Source organism: Rhinatrema bivittatum, chromosome 3 (genome assembly GCF_901001135.1).
Source record: "Rhinatrema bivittatum chromosome 3, aRhiBiv1.1, whole genome shotgun sequence".
In the NCBI taxonomy this organism is placed as follows: Eukaryota; Metazoa; Chordata; class Amphibia; order Gymnophiona; family Rhinatrematidae; genus Rhinatrema; species Rhinatrema bivittatum.
In genome coordinates, this window is record NC_042617.1 from 111802654 (window position 1) to 111826596 (window position 23943).

At 43.4% G+C, this 23943-nt stretch overlaps 2 protein-coding genes across 2 annotated transcripts in view; one reads left to right on the forward strand and one right to left on the reverse strand.

The window, feature by feature from the left end:
* Positions 1–12649, reverse strand: part of PNO1 (partner of NOB1 homolog) — a 40463-nt gene extending 27814 nt beyond the window's left edge. The window contains exon 1 of the mRNA XM_029593591.1: positions 12307–12649. Within this exon, the coding sequence (XP_029449451.1) occupies positions 12307–12477 (171 nt within the window). The 5' untranslated portion in view covers positions 12478–12649. The remainder of the gene's footprint in view (positions 1–12306) is intronic.
* A 72-nt stretch (positions 12650–12721) lies between these two features.
* The window catches only part of WDR92 (WD repeat domain 92), a 92401-nt gene continuing 81179 nt past the window's right edge, over positions 12722–23943 (forward strand). Inside the window, exons 1-3 of the mRNA XM_029593592.1 lie at positions 12722–13186; positions 14590–14690; positions 19255–19385. Of these exons, the coding sequence (XP_029449452.1) occupies positions 12917–13186; positions 14590–14690; positions 19255–19385 (502 nt within the window). The 5' untranslated portion in view covers positions 12722–12916. The remainder of the gene's footprint in view (positions 13187–14589; positions 14691–19254; positions 19386–23943) is intronic.

Here is a 23943-nt window from a genome sequence, read left to right on the forward strand (position 1 = left end):
CAAGTTTTGTGAGTTATTTACCACATTTGTCAACCGTGATATGGAACCCTCCAAAGCCACTATAGCATTCCAAATTACATCTAATGTTATCACATCGGGTTTAACTAATTTCTCCATCTTGAAGCCAATATTCTTCCCCCCCTCCCTGCAGACTTCAGAGATCTTAGAGATCTCAGCTACTGGGTCTCCTTCCCTCTTCTGTTCTTCTCCATTAAGTTTACCTTCATTAGGCATCTTAACATTTCTTACTTCCACTCCAAGTCTCTCCTCTGAGTCCGGTCTAACTCCAACCTGTGGTAGGGTGTCCCGGATAGGGTCCTGAAGATTAGTAAGATGTGGGGGAGAAGGAGTTTCAGGGGATCCCGGGCTCAGTGAAAGATGATCTTCCAAGAGAGGCAGGTTTTGCTCTTCGCCTGCACTCTCAGCGGATTTATTTCCCAGGGATGAGGCTGCGACTGGTGTAAAGTAACCTTGAATTGAAGGCTGCAAGGGGGTAACTATCGCTGGGACAGAGGACTCCAGACGAAGTCTCCCCTTACGCTTCGTATGAGGCATTACCAAATTTGAAAATTACAACTTAGCTGGTTACTTTACAAACCTCTCCTTCTGAACTTCAAGGTAATCCTTTTAAACGGAGACCTCTGAGAAAGGATCAATCTTTCATAATCCAGTTCAATTCGAAGATCGAAGCAAAGATCGAAGCAAAGTTGAAGGTAAGTCGCGCACGCGGCTTCAGCAACACGCCGGCGGATGCGCCGCTGAGAACACAGTTTTAAAGACCCCAGCGGTCCGCCACTTATAATGTCAGACGGGGAGGGAGCAGGGACGCCGTCAGGGCCGGGAAGCCAGTCCTCACCCCCGGTAAGCCCTGGAGCACTTTCCTCTCGCCTTGTTCCTTCTCCTTGGCCTCCACTGTTTTACACTTAAAAGCATAAGCATTGTCAAGTTTCCTATTTTCTTCAGATGGATCTTTCTTCCATTTTTTGAAGGAAGTTTTTTTTTTGGCTAAAATAGCCTCTTTCAGCTCACCTTTTAACCATGCCAGTATTTGTTTTGCCTTCCTTCCACTTTTCTTAATGCGTGGAATACATCTGGACTGCACTTCTACGATTGTATTTTTAATCAAATGTCCATGCCTGTTGTACACTTAACCTTTCCAGCTGCACCTTTCAATTTTTTTTCTATTTTCCTCATTTTATCAAACTTTCCCTTTTTAAAATTTAGTGTTAGAGCTGTAGATTTACATACTGTCCTCCTTCCAGTCATTAGTTCAAATTTGATCATGTTATGATCACTATTGCCAAGTGATCCCACCACCATTACCTCTCACCAAATCCTGCATTCTAGTAAGAATTAGATCTAAAATAGCTCCCTTTTTCACTGATTCCTGAACCAATTGCTCCATGAAACAGTCATTTATTCCATCCAGGTACTTTTCATCTCTAGCATGTCCTGATGTTACCCCAATATTGACTGGGTAAATTTAAATGAAATCTCCTGTTTTTACTGCACTGCCAAACTGGTTAGCTTCCCTGATTTTTCTTAGCATTTGAACATCACACTGATCATTTTCACCAGGTGGACGGTAGTATACTCTTACCTAACATGTGATTTCTACCCATATATATTCTACAGTGCATTTAGTCCCTTGAATGATCTTTATCCTGTTGGACTCTATGCCCTTTCGGACATAAAGCACCACACCACCAAGTTGATTCTCTCTATTATTACAATGTTATTTGTACCCTGATATAGCACTGTCCCATTGGTTATCATCCTTCCACCAGATCTCTGAGATGTCAATTATGTCTATCTCGTCATTCACTGCTATACATTAACTCTCCCATCTTATTTCTTAGATTTCTGGCATTGGTATTCAGACCTTTCAAAGTGTGTTTTGAGTCTGTATTAACAACCTGCTTTTCAGTTGATAGGGATTATTTGGAATCCTTTAGGTCAGATGATACTTTATAGGCACATGAATTACTTTTGCTTTTATTGGAACCTCTCTGTTGGGATGCCCTAACTCTCCTGTTTCATTAATATCATTTGAAGATACCTTCTTCTGAATCATGCACTGCTGAGTGACTGTCTGCTTTCTCCTTTTTAATAGTCCCAGCAGCCTGGTCCCACCCTAGTTAAGGTGGACCCCTTCCTTTCGGGAAAAGTCTCCCCCTTCCCCAAAAGGCTGTCCAGTTCCTTACAAAACTGAACCCCTCTCCCCTGCACATCATCTCATCCACGCATTGAGACTCCAGAGCTCTGTCTGCCACTGGGGACCTGCACGTGGAACAGAGAGCATTTCAGAGAATGCTACCCTGGTGGTTCTGGATTTCAGCTTTTACCTAAAATCTTAAATTTGGCTTCCAGAACCTCCCTCCCACATTTTCTTTTGTCTTGCCCATATGTACCATGACAGCTGGCTCCTCTCCAGCACTGTCTAAAATCCTCTCTAGGTGATGCATGAGGTCTGCCACCTTCAGACCAAGCAGGCAAGTTACCAGGCAGCTCCTCTCATCCACCAGCCACCTATCTGCTTGTGTATTCTCTTTCCCTGCTATATAACCAGCTGTCAGCCCCAATAGGTTTGATTCCGCCCAGCTCATTAGCTGCTTTACCTCTTCCTCTAACTGCCAACTGTGTGTCCCTCCTTGTCTGTTTATATAAGCCACTGCTGTGGTGCTATCTGAAAGGACTTTTCCCAACTTCTCTCTCAATTTGGGGATTAAGTATCTGAGCGCTAGCCTTACTGCTCTTAACTCTCACGGGTTCCTTGAGGCCTTCCTTTCCTTGTCTGACCACTGGCCTTGTATTGCTTGCCCTCCGCAGTATGCTTCCCAGCCTAATCTGTTGGCATCTGTTGTTAATATGATCCACCTTGGTGGGATAGGCTGACCCCTGCTAATAAGTTTTCTTCCCCCAGCCACCCCCATAGGCTGGACCTGACCTGGAAGGTTAGTCTGAGTCTCTGTCTATATTTTTGCTTGCCGGGGTTCCATCATAAAACCAGCGCTCTCTGCATTGGGCGCATATGAGCTTTCGCCCATGGGACCACCTTTCTGGTCAACACTGTCGAACCCAACAGCTACAGGTACTCCCTCACTGTGGGCTTTCTGGTCGCTGCAAACTCTCACATTGTACCTTATTTTGTCCACCCTCGCCTGTATCAAGAACATATTTGCCTGCTTGGTGTCGAACAGGGCTCCTAGGTAGAAAAGCCTTTGGGCCGGCTGCAGGCTGCTCTTGGGCTTGTTTACTACCCTTCCTAACGTCTCAAGAAGCACCCTTACCTTCCCTGTGAAGTCCCTGCTTTTCTCCTCAGACTTGGTGCTGATTAGCCAGTCGTCCAAATATGGATGTACTGAGATACTCTCCTTCCTTAGCACTGTTGCCACTACAAATATCACCTCGGTGAAGGTTCTCGGAGCTGTAGCTAGTCCAAGCACTCTGATGGTCTCCCAGCACTGCAAATCTCAAATACCTCCAATGTGCCTCCTTGATAGGGATATGGAAATAAACCTCTGATAGGTCCAAAGCTGTCAGGAATTTTCCCTTCCTGACTGCCCCTACCATGGATCTCAGTGTCTCCATCTTGAATGTTCGGCCTCTTCAAATCTAAGACTGGGCGGAATGTCCCCTCTTTTTTGGAAACCACAAAATATAGGGAGTGGCAATCTGTCCCCCTTTCTGGGCCTAGAACCGGCCCTATTGCCTTTGGTGCTAGTTAGTTTGTGTAAGATTTCTCGCAGATTGAAGGACAAAAGCAAGGCAGACATTAGAAAAAAAAATGCCAGTACTGGGGCAGATAATGCCAGGGTGTACCCTAAACAGATCACATCCAGGACCCACTCCGTGGGAACTCGGAGTGGATTCCTTGACTATCACTTCAACCCCTTGGATTCCCCAGGAGCTCGGGGGGGGGGGGGGGGGGGGGGGGGGGGGAGGAGGGAGTGTCTTATCTCTGACCGAACCTTGCACAGCTCAAAACGGGTGCCTCCGATTAGTTTTAAATCCTTAATTGGCTGGTCCCTTCACCTGCCCAAAACCTCTAACCTCCTTAGTCTTCAGCCTAAATTACCCCAATGGTCCACTGGCTCTATCCTCTGGGAGTCTGAGGTTGTGTGTCCGCAAGGCCCTTCATTAAGGTGTCTAGATCCTCTCCAAACGGGAGATGTCCTTTAAAGAGCAGGATGCTCAGCCTTGCCTTTGAGGGCGCATCTGCTGCCCAATGCCTGAGCCACAAGAATCTCCTTGTCACTACCAGAAATGCTAATTAAGTCAGGGGTACCACAACAGTCATTTCTATCTGCAACCCTTTTTAACATCTATATGCTACTGTTATGTAAGCTGTTATCGTATTAGACATTAGTTATTACATTTATGCAGATAATGTGTATATATCAGCAATACGGCAATTATTGGTACATGTGAAACTGGTACTAAATAATCAAAACAGAAATTATATTCCTAAATAGGAAACCCCTATCAAAAACATCTATCTACTTGAAGACAGATTCTATGCAAATACAACCAACCATGCACATGATCTGGGTATAATAGTTGGTGATCTCAATATGAGGAAGCATTAACAACAAAATAAGAGATGGCCATAACAAATTATGTATCCTAAAGCATTTGAAACCTTTAACTATGAAACTTCTATACAGTAATCCAAATGTTAATATTTTCCATCCTAGATTACTGTAATGCTCTGTTATTTGCTTTGCCTGCAAACACAATAAGATCATTACAGTTATTGTAAAATGCCACAGCAAGGGCCTTGACAGGCAATAAAAAATATGATCATATTACTCCAATACTCATAACTCTTCATAGTTACCTGTAAAATTCAGAATACAATATAAAGTAATATACCTATTACATAAAGTGATTAATAATGAAAATTCAGAGTGGCTAAGTGCGTCACTGCATCTCTACACCCCACAATGAAACTTATGTTCTGTGAATAAAGGTTTTTTGAATATTCCATCTGTGCGAACCACACTTAAGTGAGGTAAGGGAAAGAGCAATATCAACTGCTGGGCCTAAATTATGGAACTCCTTACCTTGTGAACTAAGAAAAACCTCAAAACATGGATGTTCAAACTAGCCCAAGAGTAATAATGCAAACTGCCATATTTCTGATAGTTCTCTCAATGTAAGTAAACTAAATGAAAAAAAAAAGGCTATTTCGAATTGTATCAGCTTTAAACTAAGAAATGCCAAAAAGTTAGAAATTTTGTTTTAGACTGTTATATTACTAAACTTTTTAATGTAAACTTGATTGTTCACAAACTGATTTTACTATGTTTTTAAATTCTTGGTGTAAACTGCTGTGATTGATAACAGGACAATATACAAATATAACAAACATTAGCTATTACCTTCAATACAGTAAAGCGCTGGGTGCCTAATGCACACTTTTTAATGTGGCAAATTTTACTCCAGCCTCAGAGGTGGCATAAAGTCAGCTTGCAGTCATGGGCTCATGAAAATCATTAAAAAAAAAAAAAAAAAAAAATAGATTCTCTGTGTTGTGATAAGTGTGACCTTCCCTTAGAATCGGACCGATACAGTGTGCTCCGGCCGAGCGCACTGTTAACCCGCGTTGATGGCCCTATTAGTTAGTCCCACGTGATTCACTAAGTAAAATATGCAGCCAAGCCGCACATTTTACTTTCAGAAATTAGTGCCTAACCAAAAGGTAGGTGTTAATTTCTGCCGGCGCCAGGAAAGTATACAGAAAAGCAGTAAAAACTGCTTTTCTGTACATCCTCCGACTTAATATCAGAGATATTAAGTCGGAGGTCCCAAAGTAAACAAAAACATTTACAGTTGGCTGGCAGCTTGAAAACCGGACGCTCAATTTTGCCGGCATCCGGTTTCCGAACCCGTGGCTGTCAGCGGGTTTGAGAACCGACGCAGGCAAAATTGAGCATTGGCTGTCAAACTCGCTGACAGCCGCCACTCTTGTAAAAAAAAAAGAGGCGCTAGGGACTTGCTAGTATCCCTAGCGCCTCTTTTTACAGCGGGCCCTCATTTAAATACTGAATCATGTGCACAGGAGAGTGGCCTGTGCACTCGCCCGCTCTCCGGCGACTTCTACTGAATCGGCCTGTTTTTACTGTTTTTGGTGGAGAAAAATAATTATTTATTTATTTATTTAATATCTTTTATATACCGATGAACGTTGGGAACATCTCGTCGGTTTACAGAGAACAGAACTTAGCAACAGGCTTTACAATTATCACATATATCACCACATCATTAAAAACAAAACAAAAAAAAAAAAACCATCCCACCAAAAATAAACACTTTTCTTAGTACCAAACAATTTAGACATCCATAGCCTGAAGCACCTAACATTTTGCTGAGATTGCTGAAGAGAATTATAGCAAAAAAAAAAAGGAATGGTAGCAAAACTAATGCTCATATTGAGTACCCGATGCAATAAACTATTAAGTGCTATGGACCCTCAATTCTCCATTAGTGCACCTTTTAATGCTGCCTCATTTAAATATTGCATCAGGCACCCAGGGGATGCGGTTGTGCACACTTTAGGAAAATGGGCACTCAATGTGTGCGCCAGTTTTCAGTGCACATCTTATTGCATTGACCCCTCAGAGGCTTTGGGATCTGTTAAAAACTATGAAGCCACTAGTAAGGCACAATTTTGAGGCTTCCTTACAATTATATTTTAGAATTTCAGCTAAAAAGATGTGCACACTACTGCACTATGAATCTCCATTTTATTAAAGCCATTTCTTTTATTTCATTTCCAAAAAGACATTGATGTTTGAAGTTTTGAAATGTTGGGCCTCCTGAAACACGCCCACCATTCTGAATAAAGTGCCAACACACCAAGTGCCCTAATGTAAGAGGTTTGAGAGGATTGTGTGCTTAGTTCAAATTACAAAATACATAACAAAAAAAGTTATCTAAAGTTGGGTTTAGTACTGATTTAAAGTTTAGGAATAATGTTTTGCACCTTATTCCGTGACAAACTGCAAATGATACACACTTAACTTATTGTACCCTATTTTCTTATTCAAAATAGTAGGAAATAAAGCCAAATAAATACTGAAAGGATAAATGTTTTAGAAAGAAGAAATGCAACTATAACAAGCAGTATGCAGATGAGCCGGAAGGCTCATCTGCATACTGCTCTGCATACTGCTCCCAGCATCCCCCGGGAGAGGAGTCCAGAGATCACCGTAAGCGACCCAGGGATTGACTTCCATGCCCCAGCTTCCAGAGGCCCCGCAAGTTTGCAGTAGAGGACTGAGTGAAGATTAATTTAACCGTGGTTTAAGAGAATTGGTAAGTATAGTTTTCAGAAATCTTTGGGCTTATAAAAGTTTGGTGAACGGTGAAATTAAGGGATATATTCTTTAGAGTTTGTGTGTGTCTGAAGTAATAAGCAAGCCAGAGATAGTTAATTCTAGTGTCTGTCTTTCCCACCCACTCAACCCCTGATTTTTAGGCACAAGACACTCTCTCATTAAAAATCAATCAGGGTCTTATCTAAAACATAATATTATACCAGCCCTTATTGAAAGTTTAATTATCCCCTTGTAGGACACTAGCTGATTAATTACTAAATTCACCTGTAAATTTAAAGTACTCTCATTCCAACTCCCTTAGTATCCTAAACTTAACTAGGAACTCAATAATACTAAGATGAAGGCAGCAGTCCAGCAGCAAGAGGGGGGGCTTTCCAGTCTTTTGCATTGAGTGTCACATGCATCATTTTTTACCCGCCGGTGAGAGATTGTATGTGTGCACTCGGTGCAAAGAGCTCCTGGCTCTCAGAGAACAAGTCCGATCTCTGGAGGCTAGAGTAGCAGACTTGGAGGAGCTGAGGGAGACCGAGAGGTACATTGATGAGACCTTCAGGGACATAGTACCCAAGTCCCAAATCCATTCTGGCAGCCCCAGTGCTGCCTTGGATCAGAAAGGTCTCCCAGTAGGAGAACATCACCCTGGTGTAGCAGGAAGTGATCCTGTAGCAAGGACCTGCTCTCCAGATGATGTATTGTCTTCTTGCACTGAGGACAAATCTCCCAGGGCTACTGCCCAGGAGGGAAGGGTTAGGCCGGCCATCATAGTTGGTGATTCAATTATTAGAAATCTAGATAGCAGGGTGGCTGGTGGACTTGAGGACCGCCTGGTAACTTGCCTGCCTGGTGCAAAGGTGGCAGACCTCACACGTCACCTAGATAGGATTATAGACCGTGCTGGGGAGGAGCCAGCTGTCGTGGTACATGTGGGCACCAACAACATAGGAAAATGTGGGAGAGAGGTTCTGGAAGCCAAATTTAGGATGTTAGGTAGGAAGCTGAAATCCAGAACCTCCAGGGTGGCATTCTCTGAAATGCTTCCTGTTCCACGTGCAGGTCCCCAGAGGCAGGCAGAGCTCCAGAGTTTCAATGCGTGGATGAGACGATGGTGCAGAGAAGAGGGATTCAGCTTTGTAAGGAACTGGGGAACCTTTTGGGGAAAGGGGAGACTTTTCCCGAAAGGACAGGCTCCACCTTAACCAGAGTGGAACCAAGCTGCTGGCACTAACTTTCAAAAAGGAGATAGAGCAGCTTTTAAACTAGAACAAGGGGGAAAGCAGACAGTCACTCAGCAGTGCATGGTTCGGAGAAATGTATACTTGAAGGATACTAATAAAACAGGAGAGTTAGGGCATCCCAACAGGGAGGTTCCATCAAAAGCAAACATAGTTCATATACCTATATGTAAAAAATCACCAAAGCTAATGATTTCCGAATTATCCCAAACAACTGAAAAGCAGGTTGTTAAAACAAGCAAAAACCACACTTTGAAATGTCTGTATGCCAATACCAGAAGTCTAAGAAGTAAGTTGGGAGAGTTAGAGTGTATAGCAGCAAATGATGAGATTGACATAATTGGCATCTCAGAGACTTGGTGGAAGGAGGATAACCAATGGGACAGTGCTATAATCAGGGTACAAATTATATCGCAGTGATAGGGAGGATCAACTTGGTGGGGGTGTGGCACTTTATGTCCGGGAGGGTATAGAGTCCAACAGGATAAAGATCATACAAGAGACTAAATGCTCAGTAGAATCTATATGGGTAGAAATCCCATGTGTGTTGGGTAAGAGTATAGTGATAGGAGTATACTACCGTCCACCTGGACAAAATGGTCAGAGAAATGCTAAGAGAAATCAGGGAAGCAAACCAATTTGGCAGTGCAATAATAATGGGAGATTTCAATTACCCCAATATTGACTGGGTAAATGTAACATCAGGACTTGCTAGAGACAAAGTTCCTGGATGCAATAAATGATTGCTTCATGGAGCAATTGGTTCAGGAACCAACAAGAGAGGGAGCTATTTTAGATTTAATTCTTAGTGGAACGCAAGATTTGGTGAAAGTAGTAACAGTGGTGGGGCCACTTGGCAACAGTGATCATAACATGATCAAATTTAAACTAATAACTGGAAGGGGGGACAATAAGTAAACCTGCAGCTCTAACACTAAATTTTAAAAAGGGAAACTTTGATAAAATGAGGAAAATAGTTAGAAAAAAAAACTGAAAGGTGCAGCTGCAAAGGTTAAAAGTGTTCAACAGGCTTGGACATTGTTTAAAAATACAATCCTAGAAGCGCAGTCCATATGTATTCCGTGCATTAAAGAAAGGTGGAAGGAAGGCAAAACGATTACCATCATGCTTAAAAGGTGAGGTGAAAGAGGCTATTTTAGCCAAAAGATCTTCATTCAAAAATTGGAAGAAGGATCCATCTGAAGAAAATAGCATTAAAACATAAGCATTTTCAAGGTAAGTGTAAAAAATTGATAAGACAGCCGAAGAGAGAATTTGAAATCAAGTTGGCCATAGAGGCAAAAACTCATAATAAAAACTTTTTAAAATATATCCAAAGCAAGAAACCTGTGAGGGAGTCGGTTGGACTATTAGATGACAGAGGGGTTAAAGGGGCTCTTAGGGAAGATAAGGCCATTGCAGAAAGACTAAATGAATTCTTTGCCTCCATGTTTACTAATGAGGATGTTGGGGAGATACCAGTTCCAGAGATGGTTTTCAGGGGTGATGACTCAGACGAACTGAACGAAATCACTGTGAACCTGGAAGATGTAGTAGGCCAGATTGACAAACTAAAGAGTAGCAAATCACCTGGACCGGATGGTATGCATCCTAGGGTTCTGAAGGAACTCAAAAATGAAATTTCTGATCTATTAGTTAAAATTTGCAACCTATCATTAAAATCATCCATTGTACCTAAAGACTGGAGGGTGGCCAATGTAACCCCAATATTTAAAAAAGGCTCCAGGGGCGATCCGGGTAACTATAGACCAGTGAGCCTGACTTCAGTGCCAGGAAAAATAGTGGAAACTATTCTCAAGATCAAAATCGTAGAGCATATAGAAAGACATGATTTAATGGGACACAGTCAACATGGGGAAGTCTTGCCTAACAAATCTGCTTCATTTTTTTGAAGGTGTTAATAAACATGTGGATAAAGGTGAACCGGTAGATGTAGTGTATTTGGATTTTCAGAAGGCGTTTGACAAAGTCCCTCATGAGAGGCTTCTACGAAAACTAAAAAGTCATGGGATAGGAGGCGATGTCCTTTCGTGGATTACAAACTGGTTAAAAGACAGGAAACAGAAAGTAGGATTAAATGGTCAATTTTCGCAGTGGAAAAGGGTAAACATTGGAGTGCCTCAGGGATCTGTACTTGGACCGGTGCTTTCAATATATATATATAAATGATCTGGAAAGGAATATGACGAGTGAGGTTATCAAATTTGCGGATGATACAAAATTATTCAGAGTAGTTAAATCACAAGCAGACTGTGATACATTACAGGAGGACCTTGCAAGACTGGAAGATTGGGCATCCAAATGGCAGATGAAATTTAATGTGAACAAGTGCAAGGTGTTGCATATAGGGAAAAATAAACCTTGCTATAGTTACACGATGTTAGGTTTCATATTAGGAGCTACCACCCAGGAAAAAGATCTAGGCATCATAGTGGATAATACTTTAAAATAGTCGGCTCAGTGTGCTGCAGCAGTCAAAAAAGCAAATAGAATGTTAGGAATTATTAGGAAGGGAATGGTTAATAGAACTGAAAATGTCATAATGCCTCTATCTCTCCATGGTGAGACCGCACCTTGAATACTGTGTACAATTCTGGTCGCCGCATCTCAAAAAAGATATAGTTGCGATGGAGAACGTACAGAGAAGGGCAACCAAAATGATAAAGGGGATGGAACAGTTCCCCTATGAGGAAAGGCTGAAGAGGTTAGGGCTGTTCAGCTTGGAGAAGAGACGGCTGAGGGGGGATATGATAGAGGTCTTTAAGATCATGAGAGGTCTTGAACCAGTAGATGTGACTTATTTACACTTTCGAATAATAGAAGGACTAGGGGGCATTCCATGAAGTTAGCAAGTAACACATTTAAGACTAATCAGAGAAAGTTCTTTGTCACTCAATGCACAATAAAGCTCTGGAATTTGTTGCCAGAGGATGTGGTTAGTGCAGTTAGTGTAGCTGGGTTCAAAAAAGGTTTGGATAAGTTCTTGGAGGAGAAGTCCATTAATAGCTATTAATCAATTATACTTAGGTAATAGCCACTGCTATTAATTGCATCAGTAGCATGGGTTCTTCTTAGTGTTTGGGTAATCGCCAGGTTCTTGTGGCCTGGTTTTGGCCTCTGTTGGAAACAGGATGCTGGGCTTGATGGACCCTTGGTCTGACCCAGCATGGCAATTTCTTATGTTCTTATGAGAAGAACTGAGAGTCAAGTAGACAAAATGCTATTCTGAGTCACCTCCCCTGCTGTATGTAGTGAAGCAGTTGCCCATGTTTTACTCTTAGCTCCGGAATAGGACAAACCAGTGGCTTACACGGAGTTGTAACATATACAGTAGCAATTTCACGGCAGCCTTCCCCCCCCCCCGCGAGTACCAAGAATTACTGCTCCTTTACGACGCCTCAGTCTGAGGTTGACTCTAAATCTTGGCGCTTCCCGATTATAGCCTTGCGGATTTTAAACCATTTTTTTTATAGCAAACGCATTTCCTGAAGCCTTACATCTATTTATTTATTTATTTAAATGATTTATAGATTCGGTGTTCATAGTTCATCTAGACTGTAAACTCCAGGGAGCAGGAACTATCGCGTATGTGTTCTGTACAGCGCTGCGTTTATAGTAGCGCTCCCGAAACAATGTCATGGTGGTAGATTCGGATTATTCCTCCTCCAACATAGCGGTCTCCAAACCCTCCTGATCCCGTCCCCACTCACCGTCAGCATGGCCCCAGAGAGTGGGGGGAAGTCGGGTCGCTTGCGAGGCCGCGGCTCCCCCCTCTCATCCTGCGGCAGCATCCTCTTACGCTTGGAGCGGATAGGGGTAAAGGCCTCGTCGGGGCCTGGCTCCTGCTGCATGGCTTCCGCGTTGCCCTCAGACTCCGTCATGCTCCTGGAGCAGGCCTTTCCGACACGCGCACTGCGCTAGAACTCCAGTCCGAAAGGAGCCCGTAACCTCAACACCGGCACAGTGACTCCACCTACACCCTATCCCATAAGGCCACAACCACACGCTGACTCCACCTATCATTGCTCCCCAGTCTCACAACTACCCAGCTCTCAGCCTTTCTTCTTAATGACGTAACAAAGGAACTAGGCCCACCCCCCAAACTTTTTAATAATTGTGCATCGAAGGCTGCCAGAAGAAACAGCGAAAATTAAATATTAGTATTTTCATTTCAAGTAGGACGAAGCATCTTCTCGAGCATTGTTGTTACAGCTTTATTTATTCTTGTTGTGAAGACCATGAAATTGGAGGTGTTTATTCGCAATTCTCATGTAGGCTTGCGGTGGACAACTAAGACCGGAGAGAGGGCCTTGAGGCAGGATGTGGTTGCCCGGGAGACGGCTTGGCGTGGCGCGCAAAGGCTGTTGGGAGGGGGGGCCGTGGTGTGAGAACCGTAACAGCGCCATGTCCAACCCGTTGGAGAAACCTCAGATCATCGCCCACATCCAGAAAGGGTTGAACTACACCGTGTTCGACTGCAAGTGGATCCCGTGCAGCGCCAAGTTCGTTTGCTTGGGCAACTTCGCCCGTGGCACGGGAGTGCTGCAGGTGTACGAGATCGAGCACGGGGAGCTGCGGCTGCTTCGGGAGGTGAGCGCGGCTCGGGCCGGCGCCTGAGCGGCCCAGGGAGCCCTGGATCTACCTCCGGTTGTTGGGTTGCAGCGCCCTCCCGACTTCCTTATTCACTGATGATTTGTTTTTTATGCATTTGCTGTCTCAAAAAAAAATTACTTCGAATGTTTGCATTGGTCCGAGGGAACGACAGGATATGGTGGCGATTCCAATTTATTTTTTTAGGCTTTATTTTTTCTGTATTTCTAGCCCACCTTTCCAGAAATGCACTATAGCTTTTTAGTATTCAGGTGGAATACGTCCCTTCCCCAAAGAGCTTACAGTCGAAGTGAAGCAACAAGAAATAAAGTGACTCGCCCAAGGTCATGAGCGTCAGTGGGATAGGTAGGTCCCCCCGGTCCCGTCCCCCCCGGCTTCTGCTTATTGCTGAAACCACTAGGCCACTCAAGCAAGATAAATGACATTCAGGATACACTCAATGCTATAGAAATCCTCCACATTCAACATAAATATGCGTTTTAAACGACAAATGTAAGACAAAATGTTCATCAGCAATGTAAGCCAAAGTTAACAAAAAACTGAAAGAACACTGTCCTTAACTAGAAATGGAGCAAGAAGGAATCCAAGATTGCATTGACTAACACTCTTTGCCATTTGGAAGTTCTGTTTTGAATTAAAAATAGATATGGTGTAAATATGGTTTCAGATAGGGATATCACATTGTTTTATAAGATTGTAATATAAATGTTTAAAAATTAAAAATGCAATTGATAAAAAAAAATCACAATATCCCAAGTGTCCTTTGTCAAAAGAAGAAATATGTGCTGCTGGTAACCAGAAAAATATTGCTGTGTAAAACCACTGAATAAGATCACTAGGTATGTGAAATTTGGTTCTGTTATGCTATAATTTTCCAGTGTAAAACACACAGGTCCATATTTAGGAAATTAGTTCAGCTAAATTTGGGACTTAGGAGGACAAACCCCTGCTTTTAAATTTCCTGCTGCATTCACTGCCACTGACTTATCCAGATAAAAATATAGCTGGATAAGCTGGGGCATTCCAGTGCAGTAGCTGACTTATTTGGATAATGCCAATGTTTGGTGCTATCCAGCAAAGTTAACCAGGTAAATCTGGTAATGTGGTGAAGCTGATCTAAAGTTATCCAGATAAGTTTGATTTATGTGGCTAAATTTCTTTTTTGACGTATCTGGCTAAGTTACTAGGGATATTCAGTGGCACAGCTATGCTGCTGAATATCCATGTACAAACTGCTACTTAGCCGGATAAGTTATTTAAGAATTTAAGCTGTAAATTCTGTACAAACCCACAAGTAATGCATCAAAAAGTAGGGTCTCATTCAGCTTATCTACTGTATTGTATGTGGTGCATTTTGAATAAAAATTGTATCTTTTTTTAAGATTGAAAAAGCCAAACCTATTAAATGTGGAACCTTTGGTGCTACATCTCTACAACAAAGATACATAGCCACTGGAGATTTCGATGGAAACCTTAATATATGGTGAGCATTAGCGATTTTAGGAACAATCTTCTACTTGAGTCATAAGGCTGAAGGGTGTGATAACAGGGTGCCCAGGGTGAAGAAATCGCAACATAATTTCTAGTTAATCTTCCAACAGTCAGAACCAGAGAATTACTGCTGCTCTAGAGAGCTGAGTCCAGCCATATTTATACAAGTCAACCTTTGGTCCACTGGCTGTTCTCTTTTGAGCAGTAGTAATGCACAGGTCCTGATTGTTGTGGGAGTTAACTGAACAGGAACTGATGGTAAGAAGAATTCTTATATGAATATTGGAAACATTCGTGTGTCCATCTCTCATTTATTTAATGGTTGCAAATTAGCATACTGGCAGAATTGTAGGTTTCATATATAAGTGATTAATCCACACTCTCTATTCAGTTGTTTTTTAACTATTTCTCTGAGCTCAGCACAGTGGTATTGTGATTTTCTCGTGCACCATTTAATCTGTCTTCCCCATTGATTATTGCCTGAAATGGTAATTCTCAACCGGTGTGTTGCCAAGCACTGGCAGATGTGTTGCGGCTTTCCATTGTCCTGCTGTCTCGGTTGCACTTCCCTCTCTTTCCTTCATCACGACGAGATGCACATATTCTTTCATTAATACTGCTGCTGTTCCATCTGTGCAGGAACGGCAGCAGTTAATGGAAGTTGGTAACATCAGCGGCATGGCCTTTTCTTCTTCCTGCCCCCCACGGCCTGGAACAGGAAGTGGTGTACAGTGGGGCACACTGGTAGAAGAGAAGACCATGCTGCATAAGTAGTAGCAGAAGTGCGAGCCTGGACAAAGGGAAGTACAGTCAGTGATCAGCAACAGGAGAAAGAGCAGATTTATCACCCACCACCAATGGGATTCTTCATTTTCGTCTTCATGGGCTGGAGGAGAAGGCTACCGCAGTTGACATTTGTGCTAGGGAGAGGGTTCATGAGTGAGAGTGAACCATAGGGGGAGAGAGCATATATCTGTGATTGACAGTGTGTATGTAAGTAAGAGAGATCATGTTTGTGCATGTTTGATCGAGAGAGCATGTGAGTGATTGAGAGACAGGTCAGGGAGGTGACGTGTTTGTGAGAGAGAAAGATAGACTGGTCAAGGAGGTGACTGCTGTGTGCGAGGGAGACAGACTGATCAGGGAGGTGATTGGTATGTGTGTGAGGGAGACAGAGACTAGTCATGGAGGTGTCTAATGTGTGTGTGTGTGTGTGGGAGACAGACTGGTCAGGGAGGTGACTGGTGTATGCTGAGAGAGAAAGAGACTGGTAAGGGAGGGAGATGGCTGTGTGAGAGAGAGAAAAAAACTGGTTGGGGAGGTCACTGGTGTGTGTGAGAGACACTGGTTGTGTGCTCTAAGGAAGAGGACCATGAGGACAAAGCTTCAGCATCCACCTCTGCTTCTGGTGTGTGTTTTTGGCCTGCAAGGAAAACGAATAGAAGAGTTGCTGGAGAGCGTAAGTATCTGTGGCTTTTTAAGTTTATTTTTCTTGATTGACTGCCATTTTAATTATTGGGTATTATGTGATGTGTCTGCTGTTTTGAAATATTCTATTGGTGTTTGAAGAATTTTAAATTATTTTTGTGAGTTTTTAATTGTTGGATGTTATTCTGTTCATCAGCTGTTTTGAAACATTTATTAGTATAGTTTTACAATTATTTCTGTGTGAGGATTTATAGCAGCTTGGCTTATTCTGTCTTTCTAAAAGGAGTTTATTAGTGTTTAGGGCCTGGTTTAATATTTGTAGTGTTGCCTTTTCATAGATATGGTTGCTACTGTTTGAGTGCGTTCCATAATGCAGGTGTTTGTGCGGATTAGTTTGTGCATTATTGCAGATCCTGGTACTATGTAAGGTGCTATATTTCTGTTTCCATTTCTCCAGTTTTGTACTGTATGTAGAGTAGCTTTTTTGAGTTTCTATTCTAGTTTCTGTCTCCATGCTTGCAATCTGTGGTCTTTCTGTACTTGGTGAAGGTCAGTTTTGTTTGTGTAACAGAGGTGAGGCATTTTACTAGCATGTAGGCATTTGTATCAATTGTATTTATTGTGTTTTCTCAATAGGACATCCATTGGTGGTAAATTAGTCTTTTCATAAGGAGGGCTATTGTGCCTGGAAATAGAGGGAGTTTGTTTTGCTGTTACTGAGATGACACCAGAACCAGAATATCTTTTTTATATGGTGAATTATATGGGGAATGTCCTGTTTCTGCTCTGCACCCATTGTTGGTGAGGTCGAGGGGGGTCCTGTGGATGCAGAGTGTATGTTTACATTTAGCCCCATGACGGTCATGTGTTCAGTGTGTCATGCATGTGAGAACCATCTTTCAGGTGTGTCCCGACTGAAAAAAGGTTGAGAACCACTGGCCTGAAAGATATACAAAGTTGCCAATTAATCCATGTCTGTTATAATATGTATAGGACCTGACTGACCACTTAGAAGCTAGAACACAGGCTTTTTGAGGCTTTTTGTTGTGACATATTCATTTTCAGCCTTACAGTCTTTAGGGAAATTAGGCCTTATAAGATCATTGTCCGTCTGTTGGTCGCCCCTAAAAATGTTTGAACTATTCATCCAGGGAAGATGTTGCCTGCTCCATATACAAGAAATTAATACCTGTCCTAAGTGTCCCATTCTTAATATCTCACTCATCTTTATGGCCTCACCTGAAACCCTGGAATTAATTTTAAGACCTTGTGATTAAATTATAATTTGCTGCTTTTCTCCACCATATGAAGAAGAAAAAGATTCAGATTTCCACCACAGGGAGCACATTCAGTGACTCTGGCTTACACTTTTCATGTGTCCTCCATCATTTAGAGTCATTTTTCTGTTTTTATTGAAGTATCTTGTACAGGAAACAGGCCAGTTCAATTAAATTTCAGGGACATCAGAGCACATTGTGGTATCATCAAGCATTTTCAAAGCTGCACTCTCATTGATTAGTGCCTGTGGTCACCAACTGACTCTACATTTAGCAAAGTTTATGGAAGATTTCTGTAAAGAGTTATTCACATAGTGGATGTTTTTTATAATTATGTGCACATTTCTGCACAAAAGTAGTGAGGTGGCTATTTTAATCCACTTCAGTGCATGGAAATAAAGCTCAGTAAACATAAATATACAGTATATATTTTATTTGAAATGTATTAAATTAGTCCAATAAAAAAGACTCACCTTCACCTTTTGTTTCCATATACAAAAGGTACCATGAAGTGTTTACATCTCTTCTTATTTTAAGATGAAATGATACAAATGTGATTGATAATAGAGCAAAATGTGAACAAAGGTGAATATTTTTAATCACTGTAAATTTTATGACTTGTTTACATATTAACGGGCCGATACAGTAAAAACTTGGGAGAGCGGGCCACTCTCCTGTGTGCATGATACAGTATCTAAATTTATTTAAATTAGGCCCGGCAGTAAAAAGAGACACTAGGGACACTAGCGCATCCCTAGCGCCTCTTTTTTGACAGAAGCGGCGGCTGTCAGCAGGTTTGACAGCCGACGCTCAATTTTGCCGGCATCAGTTCTCGAGGCCGCTGACAGCCACGGGTTCGGAAACCGGATGCCAGCAAAATTGAGCGTCCAGTTTTCGACCCGACAGCCGCGGGCCCATTTAAAATTTATTTTTTTTTAAATGTTTTACTTTTTTAAACCTTCGGGACCTCCGACTTAATATCGCCATGATATTAAGTCGGAGGGTGCACAGAAAAGCAGTAGGTAGGCGCTAGTTTCTGAAAGCAAAATGTATGGCTTGGCTGCACATTTTGCTTACTGAATCGCGCGGGAATACCTAATAGGGCCATCAACATGCATTTGCATGTTGCGGGCGCTATTAGGTTCGGGGGGGGGGGGGGGGGGGTTGGGGGGTTGGACACGTGTTTTGGGCGTGCTATTTATTACCCCCTTACTGAATAAGGGGTAAAGCTAGAGCGTCCAAAACGCGCGTCCAAATGCTGGCTAACAGTGCACTCCGTCGGAGCGCACTGTACTGTATCGGCCCGTAAGATAGTACTGTATTGTAAAATCCCCGGAATCAGAAGCATTACATTTCAAGGTTTTTCTTGGCTACTAAATTTTGTGCAGCAGGATCTCAGCTAACATTCTCAGATACTTGTCTTGGGCTTGATTTTTCTTTCCAAATATTGCTTCTGTAAAAATCTGGAATTTGTTGTCCCATCTGAAACATGTTCTGGAATGTGGCCCAAGACTCGTAATCGAGGAGGAAGCATGCAGCACCTTAGTCTGGAATTATAACAGGACTAGTTAGTAGTGGCTTCCCAGCTCATGGAACTATTGATGACCTCATTCCTTTAGCATGGAGTCCCAATGTTGGACAGCTTTGTGTGAGAGAAGATGGTTGGAGAGATTTAATGGTGAAAAGAAGTAACGTAAATGAGTGATGGTAAGGTTTGGAGGTTAGCAGAACAGGAGCAGCAAGAAACGTGAAGAGAAAATAATGGACTTTAAAGGTAGCTATAGAAAGCTGTAAGGAGACACACTGTGTTAATGGTTAAAAAGGTGCTAATCATGATTTTACATTTTCTAGGAACTTGGAAGCTCCGTCGATCCCAGTGTATTCTGTGAAAGGCCATAAAGAAATTATTAATAGCATAGATGGTGTAGGTGGCTTAGAGATTGGGGAAGGAGCTCCAGAGATAGTGACTGGAAGCCGAGATGGTGAGTTTTTTTTTCCTGAATATATAATATGACAGAGAAAGTTTGTGTTGGTCTTCATTAATTTCCTTCTAACTGCATTGTTTCCTCATGTTTATGTCTTATACGTAGTTAATTGATTTTATTGCATTCAACTATATAATGTAATTAAAATGGTAATCTGTTAGAAATTTCAGCTGTTTTTATAAATATTTGGGGCCAGCTGTGTCTGTTACTTTCTAAGTGATTTTGGTACTTTTTGATGATAACTGGGCTATAATATCCAGAATGCCTTAAAACTGGAGTTAAAATGAATGACTGGCCCTCAGATCATGCAGGCAGTATGAAGTGGGACTGAGACATTTTCCAAGTCCTCAATTTTTAGAGCTAATTCTTCGTTTACTTTATGAAGTTTGCCCACCTCCGATTTCATCTGCATCATGTGTGCAGTCTGCTCTTCCATCTGCATCTCTGTATGCTCTACGTGCTTTCCAAAATCCAATAGATCAGTTAGAAATTCTGAAATAGTGTCATGAAATTCTGCCTTCAATGAACAGATGTCCGATTGAATATCTTTAAACCAGTTCTGAAAGTCCTGCTTGGATAGAGCATTGGCCTGTCCTATTACAGCACTGAGGTCTGCACCACACTTCTCATCCTCCACGCTCTCGGCCACACTGCTCGGGGCCCCAAATCGGGATCCTCCAACATAAAAAAAAAAATGCTTAAGATCTATGGATTTCTTCCAGCTCAACATGTTCCTTGCTGAAACACCTCTCCGTACAGCTACTTATAACTGCCCGTGACTGGATAGAAGGTGGAGAAATTGCAAATTAATGAGGGTAGGTTGAGGAGCTATGGGCTCAGATGTCCATCTTGGTTGGAGGATGTCACTTCCCCAGCATAGAGGATTTCTGAAGGACAGGAAGGGATTATAAAGTTAAGCAGGAAGTATGGATGGGCAATGGGTCATATGGTCTTTATCTGCCATCATGTTTTGTGCTTTTATGTTCCAATAAAAGCAAGTTTGTTTACCGTAAATGATATATTCCGTAGATAGCAGGATGAATTAGCCATGCTGTCTCGGACGTCCCTCCAGGGGGGCTAGGCAGAGTTTCTTAAAGATGACAGAGCTTTGCTCTGTGCGTGGCTGCACATCCTTTCCCACATGGCTCCATTTTCTCCTCAGTCTATTTCAAAGCATGTCTGCAAAGCATGAAGTGGAGACTGTCTGGGGAGATGGGTGGGTCAGCATGGCTAATTCATCCTGCTATCTACGGAAAACACAGTTTACGATAAGCAAACTTTCTTTTTTTCCCGAAGATAAGCAAGCTGAATTAGCCATGCTGTCTGGGAGTCCCCAGCTGAAGGTTGTGAGCGCAGTCTGAAGGGTCCCTGAAGGAATGCTGTGCAGTTCCCGAGGCTGAGTAAGGCTTGTTGCACCCAACCTGATCCAGAATAGTGGACAGTTTCTTTACGTGGTCCCTGACTGGAGTAGGGACCTATCCATGACTGCATCCGCAGTGGCTTGCTGGTTGAGACAGTAATGTGAAGAGAAAGTATGCAGCGAGGACCAGGTAGCGGCTTTACAGATGTCCATTATAGGAATGTCCGTAGGTGAGCTACTGATGCTGCTATCACTCTCACCTGATGGGCCTTTGGTGAACTGGACAGGGTCTCTGATCTTTTATTGTAACAGAACTGAATGCACGGCGAAATCCAAGTTGAGAGAGTCCTCTTGGAGACCGGCAGGCCCGGAGCATTCGGCTTGAAGGAAACAAATAGCTGTGAGGTTCTAGATTCGGAGTGCATTCTATGCTTATAGTAGGCCAAGGCTTACCTGCAGTCCAGCATGTGGCGCCACCTTTCACTCTCATCTTTGTTCAGCTTCGGAAAGAAGGTCGGCAGGGTAATGGTTTGATTAATGTGGAAAGCCGAAACTACCATGGGTAAGAATAAGGGGTGTGTCCATAAGGTCACCTTGTCGTGATGGAATTCAAGGTATGGGGAATAGTGAACCAGAGTCTGCAGCTTGCTGATTCTACTAGTGGAAGTCAGAGCAACCAAAAACAGAACTTTCCAAAAGAGATATCTCATATGACTACTTTCCATAGGTTCGAAGCGAGGAAATGTAAGCTGTTCAGTATCAGGTTGAGATCCCAGGGAACAGGTGGCCTCTGCACTGGTGGTCGCAGTCATAGAATGCCCTTCACGAACCGGGAGACTGGTGGGTGGTTGGACATTGGCAAGCCATTGCAGGGATGATGATAGGCTGCAATGACATTGACATGGACTCTCACCAAAGCTTTCACCAGGCCCACTTGGTAAAGGGAATGGAGATACTCTAAAAGGAGTTCCGGTGAGCAGGAGAAGGGGTCTATGCACTTGTCGCACCAGGCCAAGTATCTGAGCCACTTGCCCTGATAATTCCTTCTGGTAGAAGATTTCCTGGATGACCCAAGACCTCTTGGATCTCTTATGGCAAGCATAGGTGACTTAATACTGTCCTTTCAACCTCCACGCAATGAGATGCAGCGAGGAGTGCATGGGGTGAAGCAGGGTGCCGTTATTTTGCGTCAACAGATCCGCACTGTTGCTGAGGGAAATAGGTGGTTCGAAGAGTCGCACTAGATAGGCGTACCATGTTTGCCTGAGCCAAACCGAAGCTATCAAGAGGAGGTTGGCGATGTCCGCGATACACTTCTGTTTCGTTCTCGAGATGAGAAGCCCTCCCATCCATGGCACAAGAAACACGTCCTGCATGAGTCTATCTCTGCTGGGCTAGACAGAGCAGAACATCTGTACTTTTGTATTGCGTTCTGTGGTGAAGAGATCCATGCATGGAAGGCCCCAAGTTTGGAAGAGGCCCTCTGCTATGTCCTGGCGAAGCTCCCATTCATTCGGATGGAAAATCCTGCTTAGCTTGTCTGCTCTAGTGTTCTCCACCCCGGCTAGGTAGGTTGCCTGAAGGATGATGGAGTGCTTTTCTTTCCATTCCAGGATGCGCCCCACTTCCCTGCACAGCATCCAGGAACCAGTGCTTCCTTCTTTGTTTTTGTAGAACATCGCGATCTAATTGTCTGTGTGGACCATGACAGTTCTCCCTTGTAGGAAACTCTCTAACATGCATATGGCATTCCCAATCGCTTGGAGCTCTAGGAGGTTTATTTGTTGCGCTCTCTCCCAGCTGGACCCAAGCCCTTGTGTCTGTAGCTGGTCCAAATGGGCTCCCCACCCCTTGTTTGAGGCATTTGTGATGAGGATTAGCTGATGAGGGGGGGGGGGAGGAAGGGTGAAGCAGTGTCCCACTTGAAAGCGTTGTGGGGTGCAACCACCAGCCTAAGTCTGCTTTCATACTGCGGGTCAGACTAACTCGCCAGGACAGTGGGTGTGAGAACTGTGTCCATTACATCTTCAGTTCCCATTGCAAGTGCCGTATGTGTAAGCCTGTATGTGGCACCACATAAATGGCCACTGCCATGTGGCCCAGCAGGGTCAAGATCTGGCAGGCTGAAGCGTGAGTACAATCTCTCAGTTGAATGGCAAGGTGCGCAGCGTGCGGGCCCTGTCCGCCGGAAGGAATGCTCTGCCCAGCACGGTACTTATAGGGGCCCCAATGAACTGCAGGTTCTGCGTTGGCTGAAGGCTGGACTTTTCGTAATTGATTACCAACCCGAGCCCCTCCAGGCAATGGATTGTAGCTTCCAAGCTGCTCTGAAGAGTTGCAGGTTGTGGTGCCACTATCAACCAGTCGTTGAAGTAAGGAAACAATTGGATTCCTTGTTTGCTGAGGTGGGCCACTGCTACTGCTAAGCACTTGGTGAAGACTCTTTGGGCAGACAAGAGACCAAAAAAGAGCACCTTGTACTGGAAGTGGCTTTTGTTGACCTGGAAGCATAGATGGTGCATAGGGATATGAGAGTATGCATCCTTGGGGTCCAGCGAACACATCCAGTCGTTGGGCTGTAGAAAGGGAAGGGATGGTCTTGAGAGATGTCATCTTGAATTTCTCCCTTTTTAGGAATTTGTTGAGAACTCGTAAGTTCAGGATTGGGCGGAGTCCTCCTGATCTTTTGAGGATGAAGAAGTATTGTGAGTAGAACCCCCAGTTCATCTGAATTCTGGGAAACCGCTGGAACATTGTTGGAGCAGTTTGGTGACTTCCTCTTGCAGCCAGTGATGGTTCTCTGAGGTGGGCCGATGTGGCCTTACTTGATGGGGGAGATTTGGTGTCATCTTGATGTTCAAGGGGTACCCCTCTCTGATAATATTGAGCACCCAATGGGCGAAGGTGATTGCTTCCCAAGAATGGTAGAAAAAGGAAACTCTTCCTTCTATTTTTAGCGGAAAGAGTGGCCCAGATACCTCTAAAAACCATGCTGGGTTTCATGTTGTTGTTGTTCGGGGGCAGGCTTGGCTGTCTCTGGTTCTGTTGCGTGCCGCGACTTTGTTGTTGCTGTGGTAGGTTTGTGGATAAGGAGGCGGATGGAAAGATGAATATGGCCTGTATGGCCGTCTTTGGACATAAGTCTTCCTGTATGATAGGTAATACTTCTCGCCTGAGGATTGCTGGTTGGTGGGA